The 23492-nt window shown below is 39.0% G+C and overlaps 1 protein-coding gene across 1 annotated transcript in view; it reads left to right on the forward strand.

Annotated features, from left to right (window-relative positions):
• Positions 1–23492, forward strand: part of KCNQ1 (potassium voltage-gated channel subfamily Q member 1) — a 570329-nt gene that overhangs the window by 420274 nt on the left and 126563 nt on the right. The window contains exons 13-15 of the mRNA XM_050953696.1: positions 348–442; positions 1112–1158; positions 2242–2303. Coding sequence (XP_050809653.1) covers positions 348–442; positions 1112–1158; positions 2242–2303 — 204 coding nt within the window. The remainder of the gene's footprint in view (positions 1–347; positions 443–1111; positions 1159–2241; positions 2304–23492) is intronic.

Raw genomic sequence — 23492 nt, forward strand, 5'->3', positions numbered from 1 at the left:
AAGAGCCAAAGATAACCACAAACCTCAGAGCAAAATGCAAACACTCTTCTTTGATTTCTAAATTCCTCATTAACCTGTCCAAAATTACATATCCCTACAGTATGGAGGGGAAGAAGAGAGAGAGAAACAGAGATTTTTAATGAACCACAATAAATTTGTAAGGTCCTGGGCGTGGTAAAAAAAACCAAAAAACTGGAAAGTCTTAATATTCTCTCATGCATGTAATAGGGTAGAGAATCATTGTTCTGAGTTGTCTGAATAACCTTTTATTGAGGCAAAACACTGGCCTGTCTTTGAGTTTGCTGTGGTATTTGTCAGGCTCTTCATATTTTGGTTTTGTTTTGCAGCAAGCTAGAAAACCTTATGATGTACGAGATGTTATTGAACAGTATTCTCAGGGTCATCTCAACTTGATGGTACGAATCAAAGAGTTGCAAAGAAGGTATGGCATAAAGTTAACTATCCTAAATGGTAAATGTCTGTGAAGAGGATTCTAATAAGCAGTGCAATCAGGTGGGGGGGAGAAGATTTAAAGGATTGTAAATGGCACTTAGGACTGCACAATTAGAGAAATATTGTTTGATGTAATTCACAGTAGAGGTTTCTATTTTGAGAATTAAAAAAAAACACGTAAATTATTAAGAGCCATTGATCAGAACCTGGTTCTTTGTATTGCGTTAGTGGCTACAGACTCCAACTATAGACCAGTATCCCCACTGTGCTAGGCACTATACAAACAGAATAAGAAGACAGTGCCTGCCCCAAGAATCTTATCACCTAAGAAAAGATACTACAGATGGATACAACAACGCAAGCATCAGGAAACTATTAGACAATACTGATCACCATGAAAAACAGTGGTCATTGCTAGAATCTATAAAATAGCTGAAGCACTGAGACACCCACATAGGGCTGATATTTTCTTAACTACCAAGCCAACTTTGGATCAAACAATGTTGTTCATTTGTATTGCAAAGCAGAATTGCTTGAACATTGCAACCTATTATTTGGAGAAGAGGCTTTTCAACCAAAGAAAGTGAATATTCTGTTGTTTAAATCTGAGGAAGAGTTATCTTCTGTTACGAACAATATCATTTCTTTCTGTTTACAGGTTGGACCAATCTATAGGGAAGCCATCTCTTTTTATTTCTCTCTCAGGTAAGATAATAAATTTTAATTCCTGTAATCAGTGACATGTTTGAATTAAAAAATGTCTGCTCCATAAATATATGACTAAGAACCACAAGAATTTGTAAGGTGCTCAGGTACTATGGTGATGTGTGATATATCTTTCTTTATTTTACACATATGGGAGCTGAAGCATAGAAAGGTTTAGTGGACTTGCCCAAGGCAGCACCATAAATCAGAAGTCCTGACTCCTCACACCCTGCTTTAATCATTATACTACACTAAATAACAGGCTACAAATAAACCTCAAAATGTAAGAGAGATGTCTGGAATAAAGCTGATTACAACATATTTTTGTGAAAATATCGATGAAAAATACTTTTCATTATTTATCAACATTTCAAAAGTTGTCAGCCAGTTCCAGCCAGCAGCTGGGCACCTGAATTCATATTTAGCCACTAGCACTTCTGAAAATTGAGTGATTTTTATGTAGCCACCTAATATTAGCCATCCATTTTTAAAAAATGTTGCCTCAATTACTTCAGCCTTAAAATGTGGATTATATTTAGAGGGGTGTTGTGGAGCTGAAATCAACAATATTCATATAGAGCTTTGAATGGAAATCATAGTAGAAGTGCAAAATATTAATAGTATTTATTTGTTTTGAGATGTGGTTACACATAGATTGAAATTATCTGAATGGCCAGTGAGAGCTATTTGTTAATGTCATTTCATTTTAAATTTCTAGAAAAAATGCAGATAAAACATCCTCCATGAACATTATCAAGGTGGCTGTAGAGCTTTACATTGTTCCAGGTTGTTTTTTCAGCTGGAATTAGAAACATAAACTAAATTAGGAACCGTTTAATTCTCTCGGTTTAAAGCATAAAGTGAAGGTTGAAAGTGCACTAGACTAAAGAGCTATTAAAAACCTTGGCTTCAGCTAATACTATAAAAGAAACAAAAGCTAGTTTTATTAAATAAAACTAATCATCCTAGCAATGGTGTTCAGTTATTCTGCACTGGTGGGCTAGTTAAACACACCATGTTGTGGCTTAATGCTATATTGTTATAACACTGAGTATTCATTTGAAAATATGCCTTGCTCCACAGAAAAAAGCAAAGATCGAGGGACTAACACAATTGGTGCAAGGCTGAACAGAGTGGAAGACAAGGTAGGCCTGAGTTAGTAGTGGTAGTGGATGGAGATGGTCCATTACTGAACAGCACTGGGTTTCATAGTATTCAGGAAAAACGTATGGCTTAAAATGGAGTAACATGCTTGGCTTTTCCAAGTGATGGAAAATAATTTTAACACTGAAAGTTGCATTTTCTTCATGATCATTTTAACAGCACAGATGAAGAAATCAGACTTTTTAATTGATCTCAGTCTCTTTTGTTACTCACTTGGTTTTTTATTTTTAATGGTATGTATTACACATGTCTCAATGTTCTACTTCCTTCCTTCCTCCATGATAGATAAAAGGCTCTTTTCCTTTAATACTCTGGTATATTACAGTCCCAAGATTTCTCTTTGATCATTGATTGCTCTGTTGTTTATATAACTCCACCTACTATTCCTTAGAGAGAGAGGGAGCAAATGTTGTTCTGTCCTGGTTTTCATTCTTTATGACAAATGGAGTTTTTCCTTTCAAGTGACATCAAGCCAGGGGAGAAAGAGCTGTTCTGTAATCACAAATTAACAGTTAAGTGCTTTGCTGCAGCCCTTTATTTCGGTGCTAGCTGCACTTGATGAGCTAGACAGAAAGGTAGAGATTTATGTAAAATTCAGAAATATAGAATTGCCTATGTTTGTTTTAAGGATAGGCAGAGAGTTAAGAGAATTATTGATTGGAGCCTTTACCCATCTTTCATGGTAAATCTCTTTTAAGATTTGCAAAGGTTCTTTTAATTTTATGGTCATTTTCACTCACTTGTTCAGTTTGCTGATTTGGTTAAGACTGGAAGAACAATTTGTGAAGTATCTTGAGAAAAGAAGCTCCCATGGCACTTCTAGCATAACTGGAAACAAGATAGACTAATTGTCTCATGAGAGAACTTGGTCTTGCTTTAATTTCCAGTCCACTTTTGCAGACCAAAGAGGTTTGGTCAAGGCATCCAAACTTCTGAGTTGCTTAGGCAACACCTAATCTGGAGATTCACCAATGACTTGTTTGTTTCTCACATAATTCTCCATCATGCACCACATACATGTAAATAATCATGCTCAGAGGTTTACTTCTACATAGTGTTAGTATATGGTGTTTTAAAGAAAATAATGGATTGAAGAGTTAGGGGTCGGATTCAGAGTTGATACATGAAGATGTGCATACTAAGCAATGGTAAGGGAGTGTAAGGTTGCATAGGCACCCAAACAGGTTTTGCACATTTAGGTGCTGTGCAGTGCTCATTCAAGGGTCTGTACTTGGAAATTATACACACAAATGGAGCTCATTTCTCAAAAAGCTGGCATTCTACTTACCGTATGTTGTATCTTTGAAGTGGATTAAAAATGTTGAACATGGCAAACATTGAACATTTCTCACCTTGGCAACTAGCCTTTGACCAAAAGATAAAGTAGATTCTGTGTGCTGGTGTTTGGAAATGTACAATAAAAGGATTTTGAGTTGTAGTGGGTTCAGGGAACAGAAATCCATTTTCTAAATCAGTGATACTCAGACTGAGGCTCGCAAGCCACAAGTGACTCTTTAAAATGTCCCCTGCAGCTCTTTGCAGCGCATGATATAAAACACTGTGTGATTTAATTATTAACCAAATTAAATTAATCAATCTGGATGCTTTTACTATGTTATTAACTAATCAAGTTCCTATCTTGCACTAGGTTATTAACCAATAGAAGCCTAAATATATTGGTCTCATGTTACAGTTGGAATAAAAATTTCAAAACCGCCTAAATGACATAGAAGACTAAGTGACCTTTTGAAAAGTGACTTAGGCACTTAAGGGGTGATTATCAAAGGCACAAATGGCAGGTGCCTAGCTCTTGTTGAAAATTAAAGTTACCACTTGTGCCTTTGTTCTGTTTCAGAGTTCTGTTTCACTGAAAGTCAGTAGGACTTTGGAACATTTGTCCTATTTTCAAAAGTGACTTAGGCTCCATAGATGCTTTTGAAAATTTTACGCTGGATCTTTATTTTTGTTGACAGTATTCTGTAAGGATTCCATTTTGTTTTGAAATCTGTCTTCAGCATGTTATTTAGCATTTGCTTAATAGAAAAGCAGAAGACAATCTCAAAGACTAGAGCAGTGGTTCCCAAACTGGGGTTCGTGAACTCTTGGGGGTTCGCAAAAATGTTGCAGGGGTTCTTGGGAAAAAATTCCCTAATGGTGGACAGAGCTGTCTCTAAGGACCCTGGACAGCATAGGGTCAGCAGCACAGAGCTCCTGGACTTCTAAGAGGTAAGCAGATCAAAGCAAGCATCTCTATCACACTGAGGAGATTTAAACTTCAAGACTCCTTATAAGAAATGGAAAGGGAGGTGGATATTTTTTGCCGTTTTTAAAATTAAATAGGCAGCTAGGATTGTTTTTAAAATTATTATGAAGAACAAGTTTAAGCATTGTTGAACGCTTGTGTAGGAGAACTCTTTGAGTTGGCTTCTTAAATACCTTCCTGCTGTTTCACATCTGATACTCCTTGATGAAACCTAGGAGCCTTGTCTTATAACAGGCTTATTCAAAGTGACACAGGCTACAAAGTGAGAGCTTGGAAGTGTGTTGCCGTTTTCATAATGTAATAAAAATACTGTCACGATAAATAATAATTAATAATAAATAGTGTGTAATAAGCATGTCATAAAAACAACGTTTATGTTTCCAAGATCACTGCTTTTATAATTTATACCCAGGTCAAGGAGAATATCCCTGGAAATATTAATTAATTTTTAGGAGGGGGTTCGCGAGACTTGACATTTTAGTGAAAGGGGTTCATAGGTGGTTTGGGAACGACTGGACTAGGGTAACAAAAAGTAACTTTAGACCTTCTGCAGCTGCAGTAGAAATTTGATTTCAGCATAGTCAATGTATTGACATAGATACTACTGTATTCAACAGAATATTGGCACTGTCCAAAGGATTTTTTTTTTTGTCTCACAGCTACTTTCAGATAAAGTTTTTATACATAGGACTAGCTGTATTGATTAGATAACGTGCATCTCTGAAACCACAGATGACCTAATAAACTACAAAGAAACTAGCATCTGATGCTTAAAAACAGGGCTAAAATTTAACCCAGATATGCAAAAATTAAATGGGCAGTATTTTTATACTTCTATGACTGGATATAACAGTCATAAATTCAAGGTGTACTGATTTGTAAGGATGGACAAATATTAATTAATTATTTAAACAGTGATACTCAGACCTCAGTGGTTCAGAAGCCAAAGGAGTGATCAGAGTTACCCAAAAAAGCCCCAGTAGTGTGAATTCATTGTTTCATTTAATATGTCCTATGTATTTATATTTAAACAGTATGATGGGGAAATATGATATTTCCTATGTAGGGCGGATAAACACTCCATCTAGTACATCTGTTTCATAAATAACTAAAATGCTTTTATAAAGAGATTCAGACCCAGATTCTCTGCTGCACCCGAACACAGTGGAGGCAATGGCTGGTGTAGGGCTGTCGCGAAGCTCGTTATGGCTCTTTGATTCTCAGGTTGTTCCAATAGTCCCTAAAGGCTGTCCTCCAGCTGGGCATATAAACTGACTATCCCCTCCAGCATAGCTTGGTCACACACTCCTGGTCTGGCCACGAACAGGGAGTGGCATATAAGCTGGCTGTACCCCAAATGAGGAGTCCCCAGGCCAAGCAAATTCTCAGGGTCTAGTTTCCAGCTTCTTTGCACCAGCAGGAGAGGACCAAGGCATTTCAGATGCATCCATTTATCAGTCTCTGCCAGCAGAACAGTTATTCAAAGTTACTACTTGCACACATCATTGCCCCATTGAAATCAATGGCAAAACTCCGATAGACTTCAGCAGGGCCAGGATTTCACCTCAGGTAGCTTGCTTTTTTCAAAGCTCCTCCTCACCTTAGGAACCACTTCCTTCATTATTGGATCTTTCTAGGCCTTCCCATGACTGTTGGGAAAGCATTTACATTTGTCTGTAAAAGTGAGAGAAGCAAATCTGTTCTAGATCTACATGTATCATAGCTAGCAGTGGCCACTTCACAAAAAATGGTATGTGAAAGAGAAACATTTATGTGTTTTATTAATAAGTGGGTTTTATCCAGAGTTAAACGTCACTATTTTTTCCAGCAATCATGGTGTGTTATGGAAAAATTCTGCCCTCTTGGAAAAATTCTGAATTTTCATGCACTATTTTGTAGAAATTAGGAACAGTTTGGGGGAGGAGGGTGGTTCCTGCCAGCAAAAACTACCTTTTAATTTTCACATGAAAGAGGAACATTTTTTTCTTCCAGTGATGGAATTTGGCACCTCTCATTAGATCTTGAAGGGGAAAACAAATATCTCTTAATATTCCTGTATAAAATATCACCCATGTATCTGTGTACTGAATAAGGCAGGGTCCTGTGGAAAATATAGTATGTGATCATTTGTATCATAATGCATATTCACAAGGGGGCCAAATTAAAGAAGAAAAGGTGAAAAAAAAATCACCCCAAACACTTTAAATTTGTCAAAGTTACAGGCAACTGAAAACACAGTCTTATAATAGCATCAGCCAACCTTAAATATTTGCGTCATTACCTGAGTGGCCTATAATAAGAGTTACAACACTCACTATCCAGTATGTAGTCAGAACACATTTTAGTTCAGCCATTGTTCTCTGCTGCGTAAGAGTCAGTGTCGAGTGCCTTGTTCTTTGAAAGATGAAGCTAAATCAAAAACCACACCCTGTCCATCTGTTCCTCTAACTTGCACCTCAGAGGATGTGGCTGAGCCGGAATGTAGCAAGAACAAATCAATTTATTTGCAGTGGCCAGACCTTTCTTTTCATCCTATAACATCTGTGAATGTCCAGCCCTCCTGACATCCAGCCCCCAACCCATGAAATGTGGCTGCTGCTGGCTGGCTACCAAATGCAAAATCAAAAGCAGTTTTCCAGATCTGCACAGCTGTTTTATGTGCCACTGTTGATCGAACTGCAGAACACACCACATGCCAATGGTTTAACTCTCAGAGTGTGTTGAGTCTGATGCAGGAGAAAGTCTGCAGCACACTCGGGAACCTTTATTTGTCCTTTTTTCTGTCCACAATGTGACTTTTTTGTCTTGTGATTGTCATGATAATTGCTTATACTAAAATTAATATAATCCCATCCAACCATTTTCTAATCATTATTTTAGATATGGTAGGCCCAATCTTCATTTTCCCTTGGTTACAACTGGACACATTACTTAACTTCCCATAGACGTTTTGATGGCAAAACATGTTATCCTGGAAGATCAGCTGGATCATAGAGCTTGGGCAAAATATTCTACTCTACCTATGTGCTAAAACTCCCACTGAGGTCAAAAGTTCTGCCTGTGTGAAGAGCAGAATATCACAATCCATGTTGACGAGAAATTAAAATAGACTTCTCCCACATAAACTCTTTGCTGTAATCATTGCTATAGTAAAATTAGATTCTGCTTTCCTACGAATTACTACTAGAATCCAAAGCAGTTTTCTGGGTATACACTTCTCTGTGCAAACATGAATAATTGTTTTCACTGAAATCATCAATATTGTTGAATAGTTAGCATGGTCCCCGTTAAAATCTTTACAACACCTTTTATAAGTGTAACGAATACTATGAATTACATGGTACTGTTATCTATTTCTAAAAATAAAGTTGTAAAGACTTAAATGGGAACTGCTGTAAAGAAGTGGAGGCCTTGTTGTAGATGCACAAGTCAAATTGAAAATAAATTTGTCATGGGAAGTAGTTTATAATCCTTGAAATATTTATAAATTCTCTTAATAAAAAGAATCATACAGTGGTTTATTCTGTTGCCCATTGGTATGATGGAAAACAGAACTGTTCCTTAAAGGTAAAACTCTTTGAGAAGTTGTTCCTGCATGTTACTACCCAATGGACAAACGTGCAGCAGTATTTTGATGCCTTGGTGGTGATGATATGCACTTCTGTACAAACTGGAACCATGTCTCCCATTCTCCTTCATTTTATAATGCTTACTTCTCTAAAAAGGTGTTTGATTGTTAAATGTATATATTCCCTATGAAGAATCTGTTGCAAGTACATGACCTGCTCTCAATACATTAGCTAAGTATGGAATTTACTTATGTTCAACAAGAGCAGTGGTACTTCAACAGCCTTTTGTACACTGGACTTTAAACTGAGTCTGAAAATCATATTTAACATTTGTCTAAACGCTGCTCTGGCTAAATTGGTTTCAACTGTGTTTGATCACCAGTTTAGAAATGATCCATACTAGATGTATTAGTTCCAGCTAAACCAGTTTCTAGCTTTAAGCCTGGTTCCTTCACTCAGTTTGATCCTTAATATGGATGGAACCTAAGATCCAGTTGCTGACTGCTACTATTTTTCCTTTGCCTGGATTTTGCTGTTTGGCCCTTCATCAAATAGTTCCCCGTTATGCAGATTTCATACTTAACTTTGGGTTTTTACATCTGTTACTGTTTAAAAGCCTGCTAGACTGGATAAGGAATATGAATTTCTGTAGCTACATACTGTGAGAGGTATCTAACTGATAAAATATGTAATCTGCAAGGATTTGATTACATATTTAAGACAGAACATGCTTTTTAAAAAAAATCCTCTTAGTGCCTCTTTGGACAGGAAATAAAATTGAAGTTCTGGCCACTTTTCATCATTATCGAATGTATGTGCCCTTTCATAATAATACAGGTATACTTCGTGTCCTGGGTAAATTTGAACTCTGATATATTAGAGTCTTCCTACTGTCTTTTCACTGTGTTTGAAATTTGATTAATTTTTTCCCTCACTTCCTGCCCTAAACTGTTTTATAATTTTGCTTTGCACTAATAAATAGCTGCTGGGTTTTACCCCAGTGGTAGCTACGCTACAGTGGTAAATGACATATTATCCTGTATCTACCTGACAGGAGTGCTGCAAGGTTTAATTATTGAATGTTTGGAAGATACTTTAGACACTTATAAAAAACACACTATAGAAGTCTGTATAGTATTAGCAACATAATCGTTACCCCATGCTGCTATTAATGCACTTATAATAGTGGCACTTAAAAAAAAAAGTTTTCTGCATGAGGCACCTCTTGCACATCAAGCGGCCAATCCTATCAGGTGCTGAGCACCTTATGTTAGTTTCATTGTAGTCAGTTGGAGGTTGTGACTATGTAGCGTGTCAAAGGATCAGGCCCAAATGCTGGCAATATTTTCTTACTTCCAAACACAGGGCATCTATACAATTTTAAATGTTATTTTCCAAGAACATATTCCATCATTCCCCACTCTTAAAATAAATTCAAAATGAACAACTTTTGTTTCCTGTGCTTCGTTGCAGCAAACATTTAGCATCATGTGAAACAATCCAGTGCTGAGGAAATCCCTGGAACTATCATTCTTTGCTAAACTCTAGTTTTACCATCAAAAGCTTGCTTTAGGTTCAGATCATCCATCATACTTAATTCACAAGGTGGGGGATATTTTTGTATGCCTTTTTTATGTTTAGAGTGTTTCATTCCTCTTTGGCATCAATGAACAGAAATTAGACACTGAACTGTAATCACCAGAGTCAACATCCCCCATCTGTCCCCTCCTATTTTCCAAAGATGAAATCTTTCCCCCTACACACATCCCGCCCAATACATAACACACTAATCAGCCCTTGACATAGTTTCTTTTACAGACTCTCTTATTACTGGATAGTTTCTGTTTTGATACCATGATTAATAGGCTTATGCTCAAATATCTATATAGTTTTATTCAATTCCAAATGCACTTGCACCAAATTCCCCTAAGCAGCCCATCCAGTGGGCATTTATTAAAGTTGATATTTTATAGTATCACAAGGTAAATGATAAATCATGCTACTGGTAATACAAAATCCAAGTATACATCCAGTGCAAAAAGATTTAGGACCTGTGCCAAAGTCCGTTAAAGTCAACTAGAGTCTTTCCCTTGACTTGATGGGATTTGAAGCAGGCCTTTAATCACCACATATTACAGTCATGGTGATCCAAAATTTGAATCTTCCCTGATCAGGGAGGGCTGAATCACTGAACCCTTTTATAGTCATATAATATTGAAATTCATTTTTTCCACTGTATTGTGTGATCCCAGCTTGCTCAGTAATGTATGTGTGTTGTGATAATTATCCATAAAAGTACTTCACTGAGCCTATGTGTCTTTCTCTCAGTATTAGAACCTCTGGTTGTGCACACTGATGTTGGACATTGAAAGTAGCCACAGTCGATGTGTGTAAAAAGCAAAAGGAAAAAAAAAAAGTCCAGAAGAGGGAAACTGCTTCCTTTAGTGTATATGATGAGATCAACCTGAGCAGAACCTGTACTGTTTATTTTATTTTATTTTATTTTTAGTGTTACTAGGTAAGCTAATACCACTAATGCCATGTGTATAGAAGAGTCTGTTTCTTCTTTGTTTTTATTGGATACATTTATGGTAAGAAACCATACATGTTCCTGTATTCATCTGAAAAAGATTATTGTCATTAATACCTTCGTCTCCATTCTTTGTAATGCCAGTTCACAGACGAAAGTTGGCAGCATTTGATTGATTCCCATATGCTCCTGTGTGGGTATGATTCATGCTTTCAGAGTCTGCAGTGCTGAGGCATAGGTAGGGTGACCAGATGTTCAGTTTTTATAGGGACAGTCCCGTTTTGGGGGACTTTTTCTTATATAGGTGCCTATTACCCCCCACCCCCTGTCCCTTTTTTTCACAGTTGCTATCTGGTCACCCTGGGCATAGGAAATAATAAGGCTCGTAGGGCTAGCATGTGAGGAAGTGATATGCAGTAATTTTTTTCATGTTGGGTGCTTGTCTGAGAGGGAAGCTGCAATATTAATTGAGCTGTCGTTTTTCTAAGCCAATATGTTCTGACAATGATCATCATTAAAAAAGACCACATTTTCCAAAAGGTACTATTCCATGCACCTAATACAGTAATTTCCCATTTTAAATACAGGAGAAAACTCTGGTATCTCAGATACTCCTCAATCCATTGGCAAATGCTGGTTTTAATGTTGACAACTGTACACCTGAAAAGAATCCTTCACATGTTGCTCACCTTTCCATTTTCCTTGAAATGTCTGCCTTCCTTAACACATAACCATTCATAGTGCCTTTTAAATGTGCAGCAACACAGCACCCTGTACTCCTTTTGGGAATGTTTACTCTACTTCCCGCTGTGCCATAAAAAGCAGCACACTCTTAAAAGGCAAGTCTTTGAACCTGCCTGGCAGCTGATGGCTGTCTTTCATACTGTTATGCAGCAGCAATAGAGCAAATGTTGAAGTTACTTTTAATTGAATATTAATGCTGAAAAGTTGATGTTAATAATGTAATAATTATTTTTTTAAATGCCATGGCTTCTGTTTTCCTGGACAGCAAAGAGTGGCACAGAAGGAAATGTCCAGCATTTTGCAAGTTGAATCTATGTTTGTACTAGCCAGTTCAGACAACTATTAAATATTGGCATCCTGCAGCATGCAGATATAGATCTGACAATCTGTCTTCTAGCTGCCCAGAAATAGAACTAAAAATGATCTGTTTGGAACCTTAATTTAGAAAGACCTATCAAATCAATAATACCGTTACAGCTACTAGCAAGTATTAACTGATCCACTATACAGTTTTTTTGCAACCACACACAGGATGAATGAGGAGTTTAAAAAAAATAGCTGTATAAGAGATTAATCACTACCCTTTCCATCTCTGGTCTCTATCCAGAGACTAGGGTACAAGAGTAGGGTAGCAGTTTTGGTGCTGTATTATGTGATGTGAGATACCTGTTTTCTATGAACAGGACTAAAATCACATCTCCCTTTTACATAAAATTTTTAGATGACACCAAGCTCGGAGAAATTGGAAGCACTTTGGAGGACAGGAGAAGAATTCAAAATTATCTCGATAAATTGGAGAATTGGTTTGAAATCAACAGACAACAAGTGCAAAGACAATAAAGACAAGTGCAAAGTATTGTACTTTAGAAGGAAAAATCAAATGCACAACTTCAAAATGGGACATAACTGGCTAGGTAATAGGTAGTATTGCTGAAAAGGATCTGGGGGTTATAGTGGATCATAAATTGAATATAAGTCAACAATGTGATGCAAAAAAGCTAATATTGTTCTGGCATGTATTAACAGGATGTGTAATGTAAGACCTGGGAGGTAATTGCACCACTCTGCTCAGCATTAGTGAGGTCTCAACTGGAGTACTGTGTCCAGTCCTGACTTTAAGAAAGATGTGGACAAATTTGAGAGTGCAGAAGAGAGCAACAAACATGATAAAAAGCTTAGAAAATCTGAATTTATGAGGAAAGATTAAAAAAAATCTGGGTATGTTTAGTTCTGAGGTAATAAGTTGTGTTCATGCCTTGCACAATGAGCCTCCAATAACTGAGTGAGGCTCGTAGGTCCTACTGCAATACAAATAAATAAAATGAATAATTGAATTTTATTTTTATTAAATAAATGTTATTTTCACTAATACTCCATTAAAAGTTGTGTGCCTGGGTACTACTGTGATGGTCACAAAAGAAATGGGCAGTGTTGCCAAGTCTCATAATATTTGGTGTTTTTTCTTAAAGCCTTGGCTCTTAGCGTCATGGGATCATGTGAGAGCCTGTTTTCATGTTTTAAAATTAAAAAAGCAAAGGTGAAATCCGAAACTCATTGTTATTAATGGGAGTTTTGTCATTTTAGTGAGGTGCCAGGTTTTTATGTTTATGGAAAACATAATTCAAATCTATCCTGAAGCCTCAAAAACCAGAAGGTAAATAAAAAATACAAAATGTATTTTTAAAAATCCTGGTTTTAAGCCAATTCTCCGATTTTTGGGGGCCTGACTCATAACTTTTGAATGTTTGGGACTAGCGATAATGAATGAGTTGTTATATACAGGCTTTAAGTTCTGTCATTTGTGATTCAAATACCTGTATACTTACTCAAAGTAAGTAGAAATTCAAGAAAAAAATTATATAACAAGCTGTGTGTGTGTTTATTTTTTTTAAAAAATACTGTTGGGTAACTCATGAACAGCAAGGTTTGAAGGAGGAACCATCAGGAATTTATCTGCTGATCAAACAAATAATCCAATAAACAGTCTTCAAATTAGCTACTCTTCTGGGAATCTGTTTTTGTGTTTATATTTGAGTAGGGATGTGAGTGGATATAAGGTCTGCAAATTGAGATGACTGATCTTCCGTTAAACCACACAAATCCTGTTTTGTCTAGCTTTTCAAAGATAAACTTATGATGAAAGCAAGACTTGAAACTCAGCCCACACCATTCTTGTGTGTAGGCCGTTTACATCTGATGTAGAGTGGAGATGCACAGTGACTTTGCATACAAAGCATGTGGTGCAGTTGACTGGAGTAGATACTCTACAGAAAAGAAAGTAGAAAAAAAGTATTAGAAAAAATTACAAGAAAGGCTTTTTCTCTCAAAGCTAGATAAAAGAGACCATAAGACCCTCTTCCAGCTTTATTTAATTTTTTTATAGCACTAAATTGTTGTAGATAAAAATATCAAATATTTTAATACAATGGGCTAAATTCAACTCTGGTGTAAGAAGGCGCAGCTGCAGTGAAATCATATGCATCTGGACTGAGTTTGGGCCAATGTCCTTGTTTGTTGACAGAACAACCTCATTAGAATTAAAATAACTGATCTTTATATTAATTTGAAATTAGTATCAGGGAGGAACGTACATTAAAATCAAGAGGAAACATTTTAGTTCTGAGTCCTTTCGGCTGCATGAAAAGTACAGCCAAAGGGAAAATATATCTCCTTTCTTCCCCACTTTACTCTTCTGTGTCAGCTAACTACATTGTGATTAGAAAAACACGGGGATGCAACCCCTGTAGTGCAACTGCTCCCCCATTCAGCCAGAGGTGGGGAATGGGTTTAGCCTTAATGCCAGGAACAGGGCTATTGCAGGGTGTATTACACCTAGGGAAGGGGAGGGCAGGAGAGTCATAAACGGCTTCCATCGCTGCTCCTGAGTCAGCATAGCAACACACTGCCCCATTCATAGAGCTTGTGCCATAGCCACAGTTTATCGTTGTATGTGCAAATCAAAGACCTGTATTCATTTATAAAAATATGACACAGACATAGTCAGAATTGCTTTGCATACTCCTTTATTTTACAGACCAAGGTATTAGTTTCTGTCTATTACGTAAACTGATTTAATTACTGGGCTTGGTGGAACTGTGTGAGGAGAAGCGGTTTGTTGTTGTTTATTTTTTGTGATACAATAGTGACCAAAGGGCTCAACTGAAGTCAGGGCCCACTATGCTCAGTGCTGTACAAATACATAACAGGAGAGGGTCTTACAGTCTAAATATATAAGACTGAAATTTTACAGAGGGAAAACTAAGGTCCAGAGAGATCAAGTGACTTGCCCAAGGTCACACAGGAAGATTGGCAGAGCCAGGAATTGACCTTGAATCACCTGAATCCCAATACAGTGCCTTAACTACAAACCATCCTTCCTCTCACTTAGTCCCACCCTTTCTCTTAAAGCCACTTCAGCCTCACATGATGGTATTGATCAGTGTGGACTGGGGCATAACAGTGTTCCATTAATTTTAAAAAACATTCAATACCTGAGGAGAGTTTATAAAAACTCATAACAGTTGAATCCAGCCAATATAAACATACTGAAACTATATTACACAGAAGCTTTTAAGCCATCTGGGAACTGACCTCCAAACATAGTTCCCCTACTCTCATGTAGAGGTGTTATATATGCGTTTGAAAAATGCTATTTATATACTTAAGCAGACAGTAAGGAAATTACTAGTAAAAAGTCTTGGACCATCTGTTACTCTTGGGTTTGCTTTAGTTTCCCTCTCTCTTTTTCTCTCTTACAACAAATGACTCCACTTAATGCAACTCTTGATTTCCATTAAACACATAAGCGGTAATTCACTTAGTAACATCTGCATCTTAACCCAATTAAATTCTAATAGCTTTAATATATCAAGGAAGCTGATGTGATTAACAATACTGAAGGCTTTGTCAGAAGCTACACCTAATAAATATTGCCCCTTGTCCAGTACTGCAAAAAGAGTGAATAAATACATTGTGTCTCCAAAGTGAAAATGCCCCAAGCAAGATAAATACTCTAAAAGGCTGACCTACAATAAAAAAGTTATTAAGCAATAATAGAAATGATATTTGTGTATGTGTGCACATGAATGTGTGTATAGCCCTTTTACCCAAACATCTGAAGATGGGGCTGGCCTTTAGCCCTGCAATGATGAGAACAAAGACTATTCTTAAAAAGTTTCTTTGGTTTTCATTTATCTTTTCATTATGGAGCCACCATTCACTGCAGCTCCTTCACACGCCCCGCCACTCCCACTCTTCACTGCAGCTTCCTGCATATATAGTTCTTTAGTGGCATTTTCTCTCCAATCACCACAGAGTTCAGCCCTCGCAGGTCTTGTCTTCACTTGGATATTTGGAGCTGTAATTCCCAAGGGTGCAGTTCTACTGCTGGTATCAATGTAAAAATGTCTAAATCCAACTGCTGCCACTGGTGGAGCTGCACCTATTGGGAATTATGAGCCTCTAAAATCCTACTGCAGAGAAGGCCGTAGACGCAAATGGGCAGCAATGGTCATGGGTGACAAACCCCCCAAATGAGGTACACTGGACAAGTAAAAAGCAATAGAGAAGTCAGCTTGCAGTGAGGTAGAGCTTCTTGCTTGAGCATGTTTGAAATTTGCTGTCAATCAATTGTGGAGACAAGGATTTTTGTAATCCCAGGCTTTGTGTGTGAAGAAGTGTTTCTTTTCCTCCAGTATAGTTTCTGCAAAGTTCTAACCAGAGGAAATTTACAGGAAAACACCTTGGGGATGGATGGTCCACAATAATCAGTCCCTTTGTTCGGAGCAGAGTTTGTTCACAATGACGCTGGCCCTTTGCCAGTGACTCTCCTCTTTCACGCTCACATCAGACTGCATTGTTTTTGACAGGCTCTAAGATCAAATGGTACCCAGCCCTGCTGAAACAGTAAATTAAATATGGGAAGCATAGAAAAGTGGGAGGAGGCAGAGATACTCAGCCTGGCTGGCCAGAGTGTTGGTGGACTGATCCAAGATACTGACTTACAAATCCTGATCTCTCAAACATCCTGAATCTGACTGAAGGGTGGAACCCTTGAATATTGGTGATTTGTGATCAGGTGCTAGAGGCAGGATAGAGTAAATCAGTTTCATTTCATCTAGATGAAGGGGGAAATTCCTAGTTAAATTAAAGGAGCTACATTAAAGAACAAAAAAAAGCAGTGACTCCTCTACAGCTGGTCACCAGAATTCCTGTGTACAATCGCTGGCTGTACAATTTAGGTTTAGATTTGGAGATACAACTAAAGCAAGGATCAACAAATCAGGCTTTGAAATAGAGACCTTTATCATGGCTTTTTTTATAAAGAAAAGAAGTTGGGATAAATCCAGAAAAATTGTATGTGGCTCGGTCTGGTGTATATTATTTTATGTTAAACCCAAAACAAATAACTTATTTTTTTCTTGATCCCTTTCACATGTATTATCAATGAAGAACGCAGGCCATCTGTTAGTTAGTCATGAGACTGCTGCAGTAATAAAAACCCACCCATTTACTACCCATGCATAGCTGTTGTTAACACACGCTTCACTGATTTTGACAACTAAAGGATTGGCTTGTCCACCCCACCCCACCTCTGTGGGCAAATGGGGGTGGGGAAAGAAACTCTTGACAACACCAATGTTACCGCATAGTGCCATGATAGCTGTAAATAAATTAGGTTTCAAGCAAATTCTGTGTATATAGTCTACTGAGTGCCTAGATATATATTATTACACACACACAAACTATGTTAAACAAATATTATTGAGATTGCAAAGTTAAACACTCAGAAGTTAGGACATGCCAGAATTAAGGTTACCCAGGAAACCTTAATTTGGTAAACTTGTGCATGTGCATGATGATAGTCTTTAATTACATGAGCACAAACAATTTTTTCCCCACAGGATCCATGCCTCTTCTAGTGCACAGAATGAACCTGCTTTGGGAGTGAATCAGGGTTGTACAGGGAAATAGACTGCTGTCTGTAGAACCTTGGTTCATTTGTTAACAGAAGCTGGAAGGTGTATAGTTAATGAAGCAGTGGCATGTGGCCACATATTGAGGAGAAAACAAAATATTGAATAACTGCACTTTAAAAAAGCACTCACTGCCCATTCTGTGCGCTGGCTTCTAGTCCCAGTCTCCCTCTCCAGTCTTCTTCTCTAAACTCAGTCTCTTCTCTCCATCCTGTCCCTGGTTCCTTGTCCTAATCTCCCCCCTCGATGGATCCTTTTCCCAATTTCTTTGCCCAGCCAATCCCAGCTCTTTTCCTGCATCTGGGCTCCTTGTCAGATCAGTCTTCCCCCCCACACACACACTGTCTTCCCACCACCCCACTAGTTCGGAGTCCCAGACTCCTCCCTGAGTGGTCATCCAATCTCAGTCTCCCCTCTCCCTCCCATTGGCTCCCAGTCCACTCACCCACACACAGCTCCCAGTGTCCTTGCCCAAGTAATCCCATCCCCATCCCCAACTTCCAGTCCCAGTTTGCCTCTTCCCTTCCCTCACCAGCCCCCAATTTGAGTTTCTTCCTCCTGCTCCCCTTGTCTCAATTTACTCATCTCCTCCTCCCCCACTCCAGCTCTTGTCCCCATTGCATTCTACTCAGGTACTTTCTTCCTCCATGCTAAGAGCACGGGCTTTTTGTTCTCAGTTGAGATGCTGGCCCTGGCCCTCGCCCTGGCCCTGGCCCAGCCCCCAGCAGCTCAGAGCTGCAATTGCAAAGAAAATCCTGCTCATCTCTAGGCTGGAGCATGCCCATTACAGATGGAAATCTCAAAGGTTTTTAACTGCAAAGGTTTAGCAATTCTGTACTAAGCATGTGCACATTGTGATTTTCCCCCCCAAAAAACTTATAACTTGGCTGAATTTGAGTGGATTTTCAGACACCTCACAAGGCATATCCCTGACACAAAAGTTGCTCCCCTGCCAAATTTCAAGTCTCCAAAATATGGGTGCATAAGATCTTGTCAAAGAAAAAGTTACTAAGAATTCTTTAACATGACAAAACAATCTGTTTTTTCCCTAGCTTCATTCTCAGGAAGAGCTGGACTGTTTGATCTGAAAATTTCCTGGGGAAAAAATGGCCTGAGGCAGATAACTGGCATATAGATTTTCAGTGTAGATGGTTAACAAGTTAAAAAATTATAAGTAATTTTAAACAACTTAATGGGAAGTGTCAGGCAACCATAATAATAATAGGTGCTACCAGCACCACCTGTCATGCATCAAAGCCTGGATTGTCTGTCCCTACTCCTCTGCTAAGCTGTTGAGACACCTGATTGAGGGTCATTACCTCAGCACTGAACGGGAAAGGGGGAGGGAGGAGGAGGAGAAGATTAATAATATTTAGCTCTCTATTTTCCATGCACTCTATCAACATTAGGGTTGAGATTTTCAAAGCTGCCTAAGGGATTTAGAGAGATAAGGTGGGTGAGGTAATATCATTTACTGGACCGTTTTCTGCTGGTGAGAGAGAGCAGCTTTCGAAGTACACAGAGCTCTTCTTCAGGTGAGGGACTGATACACCCTAATTAATGAGAGTTAATTAAAATTAATGGGAATTAGCTGTCCAAGGCTCTGATCCTGCAAAAGACATGCTTAACTTTGTGCTGGGGAGAGTCCCACTGAAGTCAATGGGAGTCCTCACACTGATTGGGGCTCAAATCCCCTAAGTAGCTTTGAGACTCTCTGTCTAATACTCACCTTCTCCCTCTTATACTGTATTCTCTGCCTTGGACTGTAGGTACTTCCGTGTGTCATGGTATACTCCCCCAGAGCTGCCCTAACTTACTCATTTGTCTGTGGCCCTCAGGAGCCATGCCAGAAGCCATGAAGAGCCAGAAAACAGAACTTCTCTGGCCATGCTCCCTTCCCATGGCCTGATCTTCTGAGAGAGAGGTATTGCATAGAACCATTTTGGCAGCTCTTCACTACCCAGGATATCCCTCTATCCAAGTGGTTCTCCTGATGGCCAGATTTTCTAGCTCTATGGCTCCTTTCTGCCACTGCAACTGTGTAACAGAGAATCTGTCCCCCACAGTGGAAAGTTTCAACCCATTTATAAGGATGTGGAAACAGAGAATATACTCTAACAGAGCCTGGGTTCTTTTCCAGGCTCTGCCACTGACCGTCTATGTGTAGGTTAATTTCACAGTTATAGGATTTTAAAAATCATAAATTTCATGGTTTCAGCTGTTTAAATATGAGTTTCAGGGTGTTGTAAGTGTAGGAGTCCTGACTCAGAAAGGAGTGGGGTGGGTCGCACAGTTATATGGGCGGCGGGGTTGCGGTACTGCTGCTACCCTTATTTCTGCGCTGCTGCTGACAGTGGCGCTGCCGTCAGAGCAGGGCAGCCAGAGAGCTGTGGCTGCTGCCTGGGAGCCCAGCTGGGAAGGCGGAGCCACCACCAGATCCAGCACAGAAGTAAGAGTGGCATGGCATGGTATTGCTACCCTTACTTCTGCACTGCTGGTGCTGGGGCGCTGCCTTCAGAGCTGGGTGCCTGGCCAGCAACCGCTGCTCTCCGGCTGCCCAGCTCTGAAGGCAGCACAGAAGTAAGGGTGGCAATACTGCAACCATTCTAAAATGACCTTGTGACACCTCTCTGCCCGCAACTCCCTTTTGGGTCAGGACCCCCAATTTGAGAAACACTGGTCTCCCCCCATGAAATCAGTATAGTATGGGATAAAAGCACACCAAAAGACCAGATTTCATGGGGGGAGACCAGATTTCACAGTCTGTGATGCATTTTTCATGGCCATGAATTTGGTAGGGCCCTACCTATTTGACCTTAATCAAGTCACTTCACTTCTCTGTGCTTCTGTTTCCACTTTCACCCTTTCTCTTATCCATTGAGACTGTAAACTCTTCACACGCTTCCCTATAAGCAGGGACTGTCTCTTATTGTGTCTTTGGACAGTGCCTAGCAAGTTTCCTGGTGATGCCACAATTTGGACATTCTAATAAAAAGTTATGCCTCCAGCCCAGAAAGATCTGGATTCTGTGGGTTCCTAGACTATTAAACATAAAATAAAACAATGTATGACCAGCAGCAGCAAATCAAAACAGACGCATTAGCACTTGAAACATGGATATTTTCCAGATTGCCATACCAGATAAATACCTGGTAGGACATACAATTAATTCACAATCTCCACGTGGTTCTAAAGAACAGGAAAATTATCAACAAGAATCATTATAGAAAATTCCATGGCGTCATCAACTTCTAGCATGACTGCAATATTTTTAAAGAAGGAAACAAGCTTACCAAAACATATCGATAGAGGTAAATGAGACAAAATGTAAATCCAAAGAAGTATCATATTGCACATATGGCAATACTTGCAAAAAGTATTTTGTAATGTTTTGATCACTGTTTCTTCTGTAGGAAATTATTGTCATGGAAGGAGTGGATCTTTTGGCAGCCAGGATCATTTTAATTTCAAATTGTTTTGGGTGGAAAAGTCTTAAAGGTCAATCTTACTCTCCTGACAACATTCAGACATCAGAGTAATTCATATTATCTCTTCAAAAATGTATAAGTAAGCCAAGTTCTATGGTACAAGATTTATACTGTTCACACTTGTGAAAGATTTAAAGCCCAGGGAACACAGTATAATAATTAGAAAAGTATAGGAACAATGTGAATATTTTACTCTGAAGACACGGGACACGGTTTATGAAATAGAAATCTACTGGAAGGATTTAGTACATAGCTGTTTGACCCAGCTAAATGTTTCCTTGAAATGATTGAGGAAAACTGACATAAATGAAGATGGTGTGGAGATAAACACAAAGAAGACTCCTTGGTTGGGCCAAGTGGTCTTTTCCTGCCCTGAAGTATCTTGTCCTTATGGTAGCAGTGTCTTGGTAGAGTAACAGTGTTAGATGTTCCGCTCGTGTGATAAAGACATTCCAAATAGAATAGCAGAGATAAATACAGGAGCTCAGCACAAGTAGCTACTAGTGCTGATAAGCAGCTTCTGCCAATGCTCAAGATGCTGTCTCTGCTACTGACAAGGGGTTTCCTCTTCCCCCTACTTTGCGACTTAACATCAGGACTCTGTGAGCATTCTGTGTTGAATAATAATGAGGGTCATTTTCAGATATCCAGTTTGTTTCCACCTTCCATTATGTGCTTCTTTGTGATGTGAGTTGCACATGTTATAAAGAGAACATAATGGCACTTACAGTCCATGAGCTAGCTGGTGCCTTTGCTACTAAGGGTACTCACAGTCACCTTCTGCCAGAGTACAGTAGTGTTATGACTTGGAGAGCCAGCTATTCTAAACCTGAATAATGGCACAATGTACATGTTTTCTTTGAGGGAGCCTAGGCAAAGTATACTGTGTTGATTTTCTTGGCATACTATGTACCTATAATTTAGTCTAACATTTTGTGCTGTATGTAACTGGGCACAGGATCAAGAAGCTCCACCCAAAAGTTAAGCAAAATATAACCAAACTTTTAAAAAAATAGTTAAAGGGATACTGTCAAGTTAAAAGTAGTGTACATGTTTAAAAACAAACATGGTTACTTATATTACAGCCTATATAGTAGATAATTAAAACCAAAAGGAGTTTTAAAATCTTCATTTACTTTTTGTAATTATCTTTGGCGTTTGGACCGTGAAAAGAGACAGTTTTGCTTTCAGGTCTCAGGCTAACCTGCTCCAGCTACTGTGTGGCAGTTTGAGCTGGGAGCAGGAGACCGTCGTTTGTGGAGAGAGCACAAAGCCATTTAAACACAGTCATATTGTTCTGCTGAGGTGCCTTGCTGCACCTATCTCAACTTCCTCCACTCTTTGTCAGCCTGTAGTGCTGCCAAAGGACGGGGGGGAGAGATGGGACACTGGCTCCACCACTCCCCTTCATTTCCCTTCCCTTCCCTTTCACTATTTACCTGATTTTTAGAGTTGCTGAGTCCCTGCAATTCCCATTTACGTCCATGGTACCGCTGAGTGCTCAGCATCACTGAAAATCAGGCTATGGGCGTATTATGAGAAGGAGAGTGTCACAACTCCTACACACACTGGTGCTCTCTCTCACACACACACAACAGAAGATCTTGCCGTGGCTATTGTGTGATCTAAAAATAGCTAATCTTCTGAAAATCTATGTTAAAAGCACTCCCAGCTTTATTTCTGTAGAAGCAGAAAGAAGAGCAGACGTAGGCTAGTGCCCCAAACTACCTAAAGTTAGTAGTAGTAATAAATATATTATGGTAATACCATGGGATCAAACTTAGGGCCCCATTGTTATAGGTGCTCAACAAACACAGAAAAGAGACAGCTTACTATATTTTTAAACAGAAAAAAAAAAGACCTAGATTTTTCCTTCCTGCTGACCCTCCCTTCTTTAACATGTGAGGTCAATGATACTAGTCACATTTTAAGGACTGTAAAAGCAGCAAAGAATCCTGTGGCACCTTATAGACTAACAGACGTTTTGGAGCATGAGCTGTCGTGGGTGAATACCCACTTCCTCAGATGCATGTAGTGGAAATTTCCAGGGGCAGGTATATATATGCTAGCAAGCAAGCAGGATAAATAAAAGGATAAAGGATAAATGGACACAAATCAGACATTAGGAATGGCAATACACAAAAACCTGTAGGAGAGCACTTCAACCTCCCTGGCCACATTATAGCAGATCTTAAGGTGGCCATCCTGCAGCAAAAAAACTTCAGGATCAGACTTCAAAGAGAAACTGCTGAGCTTCAGTTCATCTGCAAATTTGACACCATCAGCTCAGGATTGAACAAAGACTGTGAATGGCTTGCCAACTACAGAACCAGTTTCTCCTCTCTTGGTTTTCACACCTCTACTGCTAGAAAAGGGCCTCATCCTCCCTGATTGAACTGACCTTGTTATCTCTAGCTTGCTTGCTAGCATATATATACCTGCCCCTGGAAATTTCCACTACATGCATCTGAGGAAATGGGTATTCACCCACGAAAGCTCATGCTCCAAAACGTCTGTTAGTCTATAAGGTGCCACAGGATTCTTTGCTGCTTTTACAGATCCAGACTAACACGGCTATCCCTCTGATACTTGATTTTAAGG

Source organism: Gopherus flavomarginatus, chromosome 5, assembly GCF_025201925.1.
Source record: "Gopherus flavomarginatus isolate rGopFla2 chromosome 5, rGopFla2.mat.asm, whole genome shotgun sequence".
Classification (NCBI taxonomy): domain Eukaryota; kingdom Metazoa; phylum Chordata; order Testudines; family Testudinidae; genus Gopherus; species Gopherus flavomarginatus.